We start from the raw sequence: 14,571 nt of genomic DNA, 5'->3' as shown, positions 1-14,571 counted from the left end.
TCGGTGTCCGAACACCCCCCGTGTACACTACATTGGGGTGTGCACGTTAAAGATCCCACGATTGACAAAAGGGTCTTTCCTGGCAAAATTGCTTAGGCACAGTTAATAATTGTCTACCTGTACCCGTGTGACTTGGAATAATAGGCTGTGAAAGGTAAATATGCGCCGAAATGGCTGCAATCTACTGGCCGTATAAAATTTCATCTCACACGGCATCATTGCAGAGCGCCTAGAACTGTACCCACGGAATATGCGCGATATAAGCGTCCTATTGATTGATTGATTGATTGACCCTGTAAACATTGTTTTCGGGGGTCCTGGGACCCTCCAGGAAGAACATCTGTAGGGAGCCCTGCTATATAACTACAGGCAGATCCGGCAAACTTGTGTCTGTAACTGTAGGTGTGGTTACTTCCCTTTAGGCCAAAAAAAAAAAATTGTCTGTTTAGGGTAACATGACCAAAAAAAGTAGGGTCGGTAGGTAGGTAGGTTTTTTTTTTTTTTTTTTGTGTGTGTGTGTAAATGAAACGCCAAATGTCTCTTTTTAGCATTTTTTTTTTCTTTTTTTTTGGGGGGTCGGCGCCAAATCGATAGGGTCGGTCGGGTTACCCTAAACAGACAATTTTTTTTTTGTTGCCTTATCAGTGTATCGCATGTTTCCTACTTCGACATCTCAGTCCTCTCTTTGTCCTCTCAGTACCTGTTGACCAGCGGCAAAGACTCATTGGTCAAGCTGTGGGAGCTGTCGACCAATCGCTGTCTGATCGTCTACACCGGGGCAGGGGCTACGGGGAAGATGGACCACAGAACACAGGCCGTCTTCAACCACACAGAGGACTATGGTATGTTTATGTGTTTAGTTTGTGTTATTGATAGACGAAACGAGAGAGATAAGATTAGATGATAAAATGTTTTATTTACGAGGGAAATGATATTAGCAGTTGCTGCTTTTTTACAATCAGCCCTCGCCCGTGAGGGAACAATGGCAGCAACAAACTCATTAATTAACAATCATTAGCAATTAACTAAATGGCATTAGGTATGAACAAATCCAGAAAACTGCATAAGAGTATTATAAAGTATCATGTGATCATTTCAAAAGTGGCCCTGACTAATAAACTACACAAAACATCTTTCTTTTCTTTATTTGGTGTTTAACGTCGTTTTCAACCACGAAGGGTTATATCGCGACGGACACAAAACATGATACATGTATCACCAAAACATAAAGTAATTACAAGAGAAATTTAGTAGTCAATAGAATTGTTCAGTTTAATTCAGCAAAATCCTTTTGTAGGAAATCTGCAAGTTTTTTTGTTTAAGCCTTTCGCCATTTGTTTCTCTGAGAACATTAGGTAGTGAATTCCAGATAAGAGAGAGAGATAGACAGTCTGTGTGTGTGTGTGTGTGTGTGTGTGTGTGTGTGTGTGTTGGTGTGGTTGTGTGGTTGTGTGTCTGTGTGTGTTCATAGGACGAGTTCAAACATTTTTATAAGTGTTCTATCAAGCAATTGCCGAAAAAAAATACAGTCCAAAGCAAGGGAGACTAATGATCCTATACAAGGGCCTGGTAGTTCCAAAAACGGTTTTAGTTTTATGACATGTAAATGGATACCCCACTTGCCCTCATGATGCATGCTTTTGTGTCCGAGGGAAGGGGGGGGGGGGGGGTGGAGGGTTAAGAGAGAGAGAGTGTGTTTGTTTTTGTATTTCAATGTTGTAAAAAGATTGTTTTTTAAGTAATGAATTTTTAAAGAAGATTGTTACAGTTGAGCGTCTGTGGTATTTACCAACTAGAATGGGAAGGAAAGCAATAAACATAAGGTGTGTATATATTTCAGTGCTGTTTCCTGACGAGAAGACAACCAGTCTGTGCTGTTGGGACTCACGGAACGCAGAGAGACAGAACCTGCTGGCTCTAGGTGTGTATTTGTGTGTGTGATCGTGCGTGTGTGATCGTGCGTGTGTGTATTAATGTGTAATTTCAATTTCTTGAAGCATGGCTTTGATATTGTTGGATATTTGTTGTTGTTGAATGTTTCAAGTAAAATAATTGTGTCAAGTTATTTGAGATCTTTAGAATTACAGTCAAACCTGCCTTGGTGACAACCTCTTGATAACGACCCCATTATGACCTAACGACCCCATTATGACCTAACGACCCCATTATGACCTCCCCTATATAATTCATCTTTCCATCACCACCACATGTCTATACCCGGCACTTTTGGTTGGTCGGCCATTTGGTGGTCATTGTAGGCCGGTTTGACTCTACTTTAACGCATTGTCTCCCAGGTACGGATATATCCGTACCCACTCATATGGCTCTATCTGACCAGGTACGGATATATCCGCTCAGACTGTTAGCTTCAGTCGCTTCCTGTAACGTCCATCTAACGCCTGCATTCCAGCGTGTTGATATACAGTTACTACACAGTTACTACAATTCTGAGTGACCTGCTGCAGCACAGCTGGTCTCGGCTTTAAAAAAACGTGGTCAACATTGGTGGGGTAGAAAATGTTAATGGGGTTAACCTCACTGGACTTTATGAAATTAGTTATTACTTTTCGGTTATTGTCAATTGCTTTTCTTACTTTTCCTTAGTGTGAATTGCATTAGTTGCCATGGTGATTTGCTTTTACCGCATGTCTGCAATTTGACTCTTTCGCAGGTCACAATGGTCCGGTTCGAGCTCTGGCGCATTCCCCAACCGGGCCTGCCTTTGTGTCCTGCAGTGAGGACTACAGGGCACGATTCTGGTACAGGAAAGCCACCACCGACTGATTGCACATCTGCTCATTGGACAGTGGGTCTTGTCTTCTGTGGTCTGATTGGACGGTGGTGTTCTCACAAACATTTTGATTGGATGGCAGTGTTGTTCAATTTTGATTGGACGGCAGTGTTGTTACAAACATTTTGATTGGATGTCGTTGATGTTACAAATATTTTGATTGGATAGCAGTGTTTTTACAAACATTTTGATTGGACAGTGGTTTTCTTTGAAATGTTTTGATTCATCAATGGTGTCCTCACAAATCTTTGGATTGGACAAACACATAAATTGTTTACATGTGGTTTAATTGAATACTGCCTTGTTGAAGCTTAATGATGTTCCTTGCTGAAAGAGTTGTTACATGCATTTTGAGAAAAAGGGATGATATGAATATGAAGACCCCGTCGCGATATAACCTTGAACGGTTGAAAACGACGTTAAACACCAAATAAAGAAAGAAAGAATATGAAGACACATGTTCACTGGAGCAGTTTTAGACAGACATGGCATCTGAAAAAACAACCAGTGACTATAGTTACACAGATGGATATGCTCAGAGGCTTGTGGTGTGGTGTGTGTGTGTGTATGTGTGTGTGTGTGTGGCTTTGCATGTCTGCAGGATTTTGAGTTTAAGTGTATATGCATATCAGCACTTGGCAAAACATCCAGATTTGGCTTTTTTGAAATGCTTCCTATACAATGATATCAGCTACAGTAAGTGCCCCCCGCGGGTTAGGGGGAAGAATTTACCCGATGCTCCCCAGCATGTCGTAAGAGGCGACTAACGGATTCTGTTTCTCCTTTTACCCTTGTTAAGTGTTTCTTGTATAGAATATAGTCAATTTTTGTAAAGATTTTAGTCAAGCAGTATGTAAGAAATGTTAAGTCCTTTGTACTGGAAACTTGCATTCTCCCAGTAAGGTAATATATTGTACTACGTAGCAAGCCCCTGGAGCAAATTTTGATTAGTGCTTTTGTGAACAAGAAACAATTAACAAGTGGCTCTATCCCATCTCCCCCCTTTCCCCGTCGCGATATAACCTTCGTGGTTGAAAACGACGTTAAACACCAAATAAAGAAAGAAAGCTACAGTAAGTTGGCTCGGAAGAGTGGTTATTAAAGCCTACTATTCTAACAGTTACCCAATGTGTTCAAATAGTGTTGCAATTGTCACCAGAAAAAAACAAAAACTGAAAAAGTGAAAACAAAAGATGACATGTTGCAGCTATTCAATTTGTCGAATCACAAACCCAGAAAGGTTACATTGTGAAATGTTTAATTTTAGACAAAATAAAACATTCACAAGTACATTGACCTAATGGTCTTAGGTGTTTAGAGGCATACCCATAGATGAAAGAAAGAACTGATCTGAGTGGATTTTCTTTTCTGTTTTTGAGTCACTTGAGAAAAAGTGACTCTATGTAATCGGTCAGTGTTAGTCTGTCCGGCCGGCCGTCCGGCCAGCCGTCCGTAGACACCACCTTAACGTTGGACTTTTCTCGGAAACTATCAAAGCGATCGGGCTCATATTTTGTTTAGTCGTGACCTCCAATGACCTCTACACTTTAACGATGGTTTCGTTGACCTTTGACCTTTTTCAAGGTCACAGGTCAGCGTCAAAGGAAAAATTAGACATTTTATATCTTTGACAAAGTTCATCGGATGTGATTGAAACTTTGTAGGATTATTCTTTACATCAAAGTATTTACATCTGTAGCCTTTTACGAACGTTATCAGAAAAACAAGGGAGATAACTAGCCTTTTCTGTTCGGCAACACACAACTTAACGTTGGGCTTTTCTCGGAAACTATAAAAGTGACCGGGCTCAAATTTTATGTGAACGTGACTCATTGTGTTGTGAATAGCAATTTCTTCCTGTCCATCTGATGCCTCAAATAATATTCAGAACTGCGAAAGTGACTCGATCGAGCGTTTGCTCTTCTTGTTAGTTTTGTATTCTATTTTTTGGTTGACACTTTCAAGCATTAGCAGAACATGTAATTATGTGCATACATCCTTATGTTGTTTTAAATCTGCTTTCACTTCTTTGCTTCAAACACGTTGATAGTTGTATGTATATTTTGCCTGGTGAATATGATGAATACATGAGAAACTTATTAACTGGGACTATTTCAGTGTTTCATTTTTTGTTGTGAATGATGAGAGAGTAATGTTCGGCTTTTTCTCGCTCCGGTCTCTCTTTTTACACAACAGGCAAGTAACGAGGATGCTGTTTTGCTTTTTCAGTCTTTTACATAAAGGCAGGCAATGAGGCATGAAACATGTGTAGGTGTATGTACACATACACACACTCTTGCATGCAGGCACACACACACACATAATGATATGCATATACACACTCATGCACACACACACATAATGATATGCATATACACACTCATGCACACACACACATGATATGCATATACACACTCATGCACACACACACATAATGATATGCATATACACACTCATGCACACACACACATAATGATATGCATATACACTCATGCACACACACACATAATGATATGCATATACACACTCATGCACACACACACACATAATTATATGCATACACACACACACACATAATTATATGCAAACACACACATGCGCACACACACACAAATAATACACAAACCAACTTGCACACATTCACACACGAGCAGGCAAAGACACGAACGCACACACATGCATGCACACACTCACACACACATGCATGCACACACTCACACACACATGCATGCACACACTCACACACACATTTTTTACAACATCTAACATTGATTAAAAACGCAGTACCGGTTAGAAAAAAATCACTTTTATTACAAATGTAGGGATAAAGTGCTGCTTACAAGAACAATATTCAATGGTGTACATCTCATATTAGAAATGTGAATACTGTTACATACTATGGATTGATGGTGAATTACAGTACATGTAGATGATAATTCTTTAAAAATAATAATACTAAACAAATAAACCTTCATTAGCTGGAATATGCAAGTTACATATCAGCTAAGTTGAGAGAGGTAGGGCAGAAGAAAAAAAAAGTTTAACCATTTTAAGAGATTTGTTACAGTGGTACCTGTGATGAAACTGTACCATGCCACCGCAAAAGTGACCTTCAGTTAATAGTTACAGTTTGGTTAGGCCAAAAAAAAAAAGGTCTGTTTACGGTAACACAGGCCAAAAAAATAGGGTCGGTAGGTCGGGAATTTTTTTTTTTTTTCCAAATGCCAAAAAAAGTCTAGGGTCGCGCGAAAAAAATAGGGTCGGTCGGGTTACCGTAAACAGACTATTTTTTGGGGGGCCTTAAAGGAACGCTCTGACCTCGTGAAAACAGTTCTCCTCACCGTCTGAGATTTGTTCAGGCTTTAACATTGGATAAGACCCTTCCCTCCACTTGGTCACATACCAACAATTTAACAGCCAGGGCGTTCTCTGTGCACATCCAATGTTATTTAAAAAATAATTTCATTTTGTAAAAGGCACTGGTGTCTTTGTCAGAAATTAATTCATCAACAAAAATCCCAACTCACCACAGCAAGCAGTCGATGTTTTGATTTGAGGTAGGTGAGCAAGTGAAGGGATGGTCTTATTCCATGTTGACGCCTGGCCAGATTGGAGACTTTCTTTCTTTAATTGGTGTTTTACGTCGTTTTCAACCACGAAGGTTATATCGCGACGGGGAAAGGGGGGAGATGGGATAGGGGAAAGGGGGGAGATGGGATAGAGCCACTTGTCAATTGTTTCTTGTTCACGAAAGCACTAATCAAAATTTGCTCCAGGGGCTTGCAACGTAGTACAATATATTACCTTACTGGGAGAATGCAAGTTTCCAGTACAAAGGACTTAACATTTCTTGCATACTGCTTGACTAAAATCTTCACAAAAATTGCCTATATTCTATACAAGAAACACTAAACAAGGGTAAAAGGAGAAACAGAATCCGTTAGTCGCATCTTACGACATGCTGGGGAGCATCGGGTAAATTCTTTCTCGTCCCAACCAATATGGGACTCCCCCTAACCCGTGGGGGGTATGGTGAGGCATTTATTTCTAACTGTTTCACAAGGCGGAGTGGGCCTTTAACATGATAGACAAAGGGACAGCAGCAGGTGTCCTTCACTGGGGGTGTCCTGTCACCAGAGGGCCGGGCTTAACATCACAGGCACCATTTTACTGAATACTATTCACAATGGAACTCCCAATGAAGAACTTTTCTCAGATTTTCTGTTCATACCCTCTGTAAATGTACGCCATTTTAAGACTCCATTTATCTTAAGATCTGATTTTTCTTTCCAGATTGTTTGAGGCTTTTAAAGGGGGGGGGGGGGGGGGGGGTTCCACTGTATTTATCTTCTAAATTCACAGTTGGATTTAGTATCTAACAACCAACAACTTCAACAACAACAAAAGCAATATGCCACTCATCAACTGAAACATGCCAAGAAGAACTGTAGATCAACCTATTCGGTTCTTATGCTTTGTTGTGATCAGTATGGAAACAATCCCAGTTTCTTCTGAGAAGGTATAAACCTTTAGTCCTGTACGAAGACCAGTAAATCAGTTAGATCCGAAAAGTGAATATTTAACCAGAGCGTTTTGAACAAGTTACACTATTTTTTTCTTATCGAAAACATATACCGATGGACAATGAGCGATCACATTTTCAAGTCAGTTTCTCTTTAAAAACGTAAAAATGTACTACACATGTACACGGAAATTACACAAAAAAAGGGAAAGAAAATAAACAGGAGATCATACTAAAACTATTGATAAAAATGTCTCATTAACACAAGTAATTATTTACAATTGTGTTTTGAATTCTATACCTCATGATGTTAGTCAAACCTTCAACTTTCACATTTCTTCAACGTCGTTCTGAAACTCTCTAAAATAATGTACACAAACAGTAATTTTTCAGTAATTGCGAACCTCTATGTTACAACAAAAAGGCTAATTGAAAATGGAAAGTTTCATCAGGGACCTATATTTAGTCTAATATAGGTCTATGGTTTCATGGTGAACTGGTTTTGATTGTGTCAGTTCGAAAGGACGTCAACATTCAGGTAAAATCGCTGTAAGGAGATACAGCACGACCTCTGTCCTAAACAACAAACTAAAAATAAAGAAACAGATAAATGTGATTGTAATTCAATCAAGTTTGCGTTTTAATGAAACAGATCCTGTGATTGGTCAGAATGCCCCAACTCATTAAAAATTACCGGTTATTAATTGTCGATAACCACTCGCTAAAAAATCCATTAACAACCTGCTGGCGAGGCGCATTGATACAGCATCAACTAGTCTCGGTTAGCTTTGAGGGTCATTTTACAAGTACGAAATATGAAGGCCAACGAAATACCGAGACCATAAGGTATGCGAAGTGATGACGTCGAATACGTGACGTAAGTTGATGCATGAATTCTTCCGGACTACGTCAGTCAATTCCAAAGATCGCTTTTGTGATGAAAAGAATTTGTTTTAGAGTTTGCTGTCCAGAAACCCGTCAAAAAAGAAGGGAAAATGTGTGTAAAAGAAAACAAAACAGGAGCAGAGTGATACGATAGGAAAAAAGAGACATATTTCTTGGGACTTGACCCTTGCAGGTAGGTGGACTGAAAGTAGTGTGTGAACAGAACAGAACCAATTCTGTCTGTTTACAACCGCATGAAAGCAGAAAAGAGATCGTCGTCAGATTGAATTACAATAACATTAACATGCTTTCATTTGAAACTTCTCGGTCTTCATCGGGGATTGACGCCCTCCCAAAGTCTAATTGAACCCCTCCGTCGCTTCGCTCCGTCGGGCTTCAATTACCTTTGGTCGGGCGTCAATCCCCGATGAAGACCTCGAAGTTTCAAATGGAAGCATGTTAATGTGTAATTAAGGGCACCCTTCAGCTTTAACACCGATTAAGAGCACCCTTCAGCTTTAAGACCGACTAAGAGCATCCTTCAGCTTTAACACCGATTAAGAGCACCCTTCAGCTTTAACGCCGATTAAGAGCACCCTTCAGCTTTAACGCCGGTTAAGAGCACCCTTCAGCTTGAACACTGATTAAGAGCACCCTTCAGCTTTAACACCGATTAAGAGCACCCTTCCGCTTAGCACTGATTAAGAGCACCCTTCAGCTTAAGCGCATGACAAAAGTAACAGCTTGGCTGCTTCCGCACAGTGCGGAGAGGGCGCTTTTTGTTGTAAGAGTTTTCCAAATGACCCGAGTCCTTGGGGCGCATTGTCCACTGGCTCACAACCGCCAATCAAGGACATGCCATGTTTAATGCGAAATCGATGTTGTCCAAGAGAATGCAGCAACACTATCGATGTTTGGTATGTGTGCGGGTGAACGGATGCTCTACTTCACTTTAATAGCCTGGACGCATCTGTCGACGGTGAGAATGATTTTGTGCACGAAGAGGGCAGCTAGTACCTTTCAAATGAAAGGTCTGACAATGAAAGGTCTGACAATGTAAGGTCTCACTCTGACAATGTAAGGTCTCACTCTGACAATGTAAGGTCTCACTCTGACAATGTAAGGTCTGACATTGAAAGGTCTGACAATGTAAGGTACTAGCTGTCCTCAATCCTCTTTCCGGAGGTAACGAAACATGTATTCGATATGAATAAAAACAAGATTATACATGATGATGCATTAACAAGTTAATCGTGAATACATAACACTTACATGTTAACATATACCGTGCACTGATCATATTTACAACGTAATTTTGGATTTCTTTGGAAGAGCTCAACAGTCAAAGTGAGGTTCCCACTTTAGTACACAAGTCGTTTTAGTTAATAAAATGCAACATGGTTAACTACACACCACGATAGTGCAATCAATCAATCAAGCAATAAGAGGCTTATATCGCGCGTATTCCGTGGGTACAGTTCTAAGCGCAGGGATTTTTTTTTATTTTTTTTAAAATTTTTTATTGTATGCAATTTATATCGCGCACATATTCAAGGCGCAGGGTTTATTTATGCCGTGTGAGATGGAATTTTTTTACACAATACATCACGCATTCACATCGGCCAGCAGATCGCAGCCATTTCGGCGCATATCCTACTTTTCACGGCCTATTATTCCAAGGCACACGGGTATTTTGGTGGACATTTTTATCTGTGCCTTTACAATTTTGCCAGGAAAGACCCTTTTGTCAATCGTGGGATCTTTACCGTGCACACCCCAATGTAGTGTACACGAAGGGACCTTGGTTTTTCGTCTCATCCGAAAGACTAGCACTTGAACCCACCACCTAGGTTAGGAAAGGGGGGAGAAAATTGCTAACGCCCTGACCCAGGGTCGAACTCGCAACCTCTCGCTTCCGAGCGCAAGTGCGTTACCACTCGGCCACCCAGTCCTCTTAAATATAGTTTAAATATGTTAAAACATCAATTAATTACTGCTCACTGGATTGGGAAGAGGGGGCTGCTACATTATCCAGCAATCAAATTTCTTTTGTTTTTTGTTGTTTGTTTGCTTTTTTGTCAATGGTAGGGAATAATTATTGCTATGCATGTACAGTCAATGCCATTTTACATCATGGCGCGTTGTTTAAAGTTAAATGGTATGTCAAGAGATGTAGTAGAGGATTATAACTCAGTTGATGGTTATTCTATCTGTTGTGCTTTGTAGTATAATAATGCGTGCAGCGTCAAGTGTATTGTCAGCCTTTAATTAAAGCCACGACAAAAGTAAAACTGAATTAAAAAGACTGATCGAAAAAAATGATATCCCTGAACCAATCTTAAGATGTAAATGCTGGAAAATGTTAACAAGATCAGTATCGCTGCCAAAACAATCCTGTCTATATGTGTAGCGTGATAAGAGGGGTCCTCGAATCAAAATGGTAAATGCATTGAAAGGTACTCTCCTTCTCGTAAAAAAAAGTTCGGCTCACCATTTCAGATTTGGGCAGGCTCTTACGTCGGAAAACACCTTGGTTATATATCAACAATCTGCACCCTGCCAGCTTGCTGTGGTGAGTTTGTTTAAGAATTAGTTTGTTTCTGAGATGGCCAACCGTACTGTTTTCACAGGAAGGGTGTGTGCCTTTAACACAGTAAGAGTATTAAAGGCACACGTACCTTTCTTGCTGCGGACACCATTGTTTGATTACTACAAATCTGTCCACGTGGAAAACTTTGCCCTAATAAAAGCAAAACCCATGCCAACCTGACAAAGTTAAAAAAAACTAATTTGTCTATTTGGATGCGTTTGCCTTTAACAGTCACGTGAGAAAGAAGTTCTCATCAGTGCTTTCTGCGTTTACAGTCAAAAGTTGCTCATAAGAAAAATAAGTGAATCGTTACAGTAAAAAAAAAATAAAAAAACACACACTCACAAAAACACAAAACCAACAACAACAACAACAACAACAACAACAACAACAACAACAACAACAACAACAACAACAAAACACACACTCACAAAAAAAAAAAAACCCAACACAAACAAAACACAAACACAGACAGACAGAACAACTATTTTAAGTTTGTCTTAGATAACGAAATCTTTAGTATTTATATGCGACAGAATCGAAAACAAACCCACAAAATTTAAACAAAATACACAAAATCAGAACAACACCTTATGTTTGATCTCAGAGAAAGCAACGCAAAGTATATATCTACATATGACATAATCCAAAATAAACAAAACGTTAAAAAACAACAACCGCAGAACAGCACTTTTATTTTTGATCTCAAAGATTACTGTTAAGTATTACATGTGACAATACCCAAAGAAAAGAAAAAAACACACACACACACAAAAACAAACAAAACATAAACAGAATATCTGTGAGAAAAACACGCAGAACAGCACTTTTATTTTTGATCTCAGAGATAGTGTTAAGTATTTACACGCGATAAAATCCAACGAGGAAACAAAAAAACAAAAAAACACGCAAACAAACAAGCAAACAAACAAACAAACACACAAACAAGCAAACAAACAAACACACAAACAACAAGCAAACAAACAACCAAACAAAGAAGCAAACAAAATAACAAACAAACAAACAAACACACAAACAAACAAACAAACAAACAAATACACAAACAAACAAACAAACAAACAAATACACAAACAAACAAATACACAAACAAACAAACAAACAAATACACAAACAAACAAACAAACAAACAAACAAATACACAAACAAACAAATACACAAATACACAAACAAACAAACAAACAAGCAAACAAACAAATACACAAACAAACAAACAAACAAACAAATACACAAACAAACAAACAAACAAACAAACAAACAAACAAGATCTCAGTGGATTCCTTGGCCTGATTATACAGCTTGTGATTGTACTGGCTCAGTTTATACTGATAAAACCACAGAGATATAATACTAATATAGTACAGGTGCATACAATGATACTCAGATGAAGTCAGGACACGCTTCACCAATACTCAGTGATGAAGGGGGGGGGGGGGGGGGGGGGACATGACATTATTTTGTATTTTTCACCAGTTAAAGGTGCTCAAGAATAAAATGAATGACAGTGATCAAACCTTTGTCACCTTTTTCAACCAGTTTTCAATCAGTAAAACAAAATATTAATATATAAATATATTCAAACAACCGGAAACTTGACAAATTGTAGTTGCTGGCTTTTCAACTTTCAGCTTTCACCACAAAAGACGGCATGGCCGAGGATAGCTCTGGCCATACCTGGCGCACACAAAAAGTATGGCCAGGCCAATACTGTACACTACCCGGACTCTACCCCAACCCATCTGTTCTTTCGCCACCTTGGTATATCTGATTCACCACACATAGGCCTACTCAATCCGCCAGCAGTCGTTAGTGACAGATCGCTTGGTACCAAGGACAAAATCTCTACTGATGAGGTGAATTGTTATGCATCCTTTCATGCACCAACGTTCACACACATGTCACGATAGTATTGCTCCGTGAGTTTTCAAGCAAACACTGACATTGCCTTACCAGTTTCAATCAAAAACCGGTATTCCTATACCATTTTCAAGCAAAATCCGGTGTAGTATACCAGTTCCAATCAAAAACCGGTATTCCCTTACCATTTTCAAGCGAAAATCGGTATTACCATATCAGTTTCAAGCAGAAACAAGGACAAAACAAAACCCTAATGTTTTACTATACCAGTTTGAATCAAAAACCGGTATTCCCTTACCATTTTTAAGCAAAAATCGGTATTACCATACCAGTTTCAAGCAGAAACAAAAAACAAAACAAAACCCCAATGTTTTACTATACCAGTTTCAAGCAAAAACCGGTATTCCCTTACCATTTTTAAGCAAAAATCGGTATTACCATACCAGTTTCAAGCAGGAACAAAAACAAAACAAAACCCCAATGTTTTAGTTTTACTATACCAGTTTCAAGCAAAAACCGGTATTGCGTCACGAGTGAAACAAAAACGTGTGGGAGCCAGCACAGACACAAACGCCACTGGGAACTTGGAAACGACAGCAGTGAAGTCGTTGTACATTATTTCCATCAGATGACAGCACCCACAATGTTATTCCACATGACAATCCCAGGGAATAGCCAAAAGTGTCCTCAGAGTGCAGGTGGTCTTTGATGAAAGGGAAACTTTGGTTGAATTTGTGACCAAAAGCAGTGTCCTTCATTAACAGATGTCCGTTCATCGGATAGGTCAGACTGCACGGGCATCACGTACCGTATGACGCCTTTAGTGTCACAACTTGATGACACTTTGTGCCTCTTAGTCTTTCTTCACAAAACACACTGTCAGTAGAAAACATACTTGGTATGAAGCCAAACAACACGCTTGGTGTGTTACTAGACGACACCCTAAGCATATCAGCAGACAACACACTTTGTATGTGTCCAAAGAACACGCTTGGTGTGTTAATTACCAGAGGACACGATAAGCATATCAGAAGAAAACACACTCGGTATGTGTCCAAACAACACGCTAAATGTGTAACCAGACGACACACTGAGCATATCAGAAGACAACACACTCGGTATGTTACCATACGACACACTAAGCATATCAGCAGACAACACACTCGGTATGTGTCCAAACACAACACGCTAGGTGTGTTACCAGACGCGACACTTGTGCTCGGGATTCATGTAGCTGGTGCCTAGAGGACAACCAAAGGCCTTGGCGAAGTCGTCTGAGTTCTGTAAGGTACCGATGACCCTGCGAACACATAGCAGACAGCAAGTTTGACAGTTGGTCATGTTGGCCACAGTATATAAACAAAATAATAACATATAAAAAAATAAAAAATAAAATAAAAAAATTAGAGGATGGAGGTACAGCGTAATTGTTCATGTCAATGCTTGTTATTCTGTCAGGCGCCAGGAGACTGGTTCCGCAGAACTCTTTTATTATATTACACATGTTGAATGTATTTCCAGCGCTTACTTCCCTTTGTTTAGGCCACACAAAAAATAGTCTGTTTACGGTAACATAGGCCAAAAACATTGGGTCGGTAGGTCGGGATTTTTTTTTCTCCCCCCATATGTTTGCGACACACCCCTCGCTATAGGGATTGGCCCCTGCAATGTTTGTCCCAGGAAATAGCAAGGGCATTCACTCTTTAACAACCCATACAAACCCGATAGTTATTTTCGGAATTCGTCTATTGGCTACGTGAAGAACAATACATGCCTTCTTCCACAGTGGAGGCATGTGTAGGTCAGTAAGTTTGTTTGCCTTTCTTTGTTGTTGTTGGTTTTTGTCTGTTTCGCCATACCTCGTACCATAGACCATTTATCCTGGACCGCCAACTAGCTCTCTCTTCG

At 39.7% G+C, this 14,571-nt stretch overlaps 2 protein-coding genes across 3 annotated transcripts in view; one reads left to right on the top strand and one right to left on the bottom strand.

Moving 5' to 3' along the window:
• Positions 1-14,571, top strand: part of LOC138978035 (cleavage stimulation factor subunit 1-like) — a 100,643-nt gene that overhangs the window by 14,136 nt on the left and 71,936 nt on the right. Inside the window, exons 10-12 of one of the 2 annotated variants that reach the window (XR_011459562.1) lie at positions 698-842; positions 1,841-1,921; positions 2,672-3,591. Coding sequence is in view for 1 of the 2 variants with exons in the window: in XM_070350659.1 (XP_070206760.1) it covers positions 698-842; positions 1,841-1,921; positions 2,672-2,784 (339 nt within the window). In the remaining variant the exon portion in view is untranslated. Of the gene's footprint in view, positions 1-697; positions 843-1,840; positions 1,922-2,671; positions 4,895-14,571 lie in introns of those variants that run through there. The other variant, XM_070350659.1, reaches the window with a different exon arrangement.
• The window catches only part of LOC138978028 (neprilysin-1-like), a gene marked incomplete at its 5' end in the record, with an annotated part of 40,158 nt that continues 31,168 nt past the window's right edge, over positions 5,582-14,571 (bottom strand). The window contains 1 exon segment of the mRNA XM_070350647.1: positions 5,582-13,963. Coding sequence (XP_070206748.1) covers positions 13,861-13,963 — 103 coding nt within the window.

Source organism: Littorina saxatilis, linkage group LG10, assembly GCF_037325665.1.
Source record: "Littorina saxatilis isolate snail1 linkage group LG10, US_GU_Lsax_2.0, whole genome shotgun sequence".
Classification (NCBI taxonomy): domain Eukaryota; kingdom Metazoa; phylum Mollusca; class Gastropoda; order Littorinimorpha; family Littorinidae; genus Littorina; species Littorina saxatilis.
Note: the sequence above shows the minus strand (reverse complement) of the source record. Positions and strands in the feature narration are given on the sequence as shown.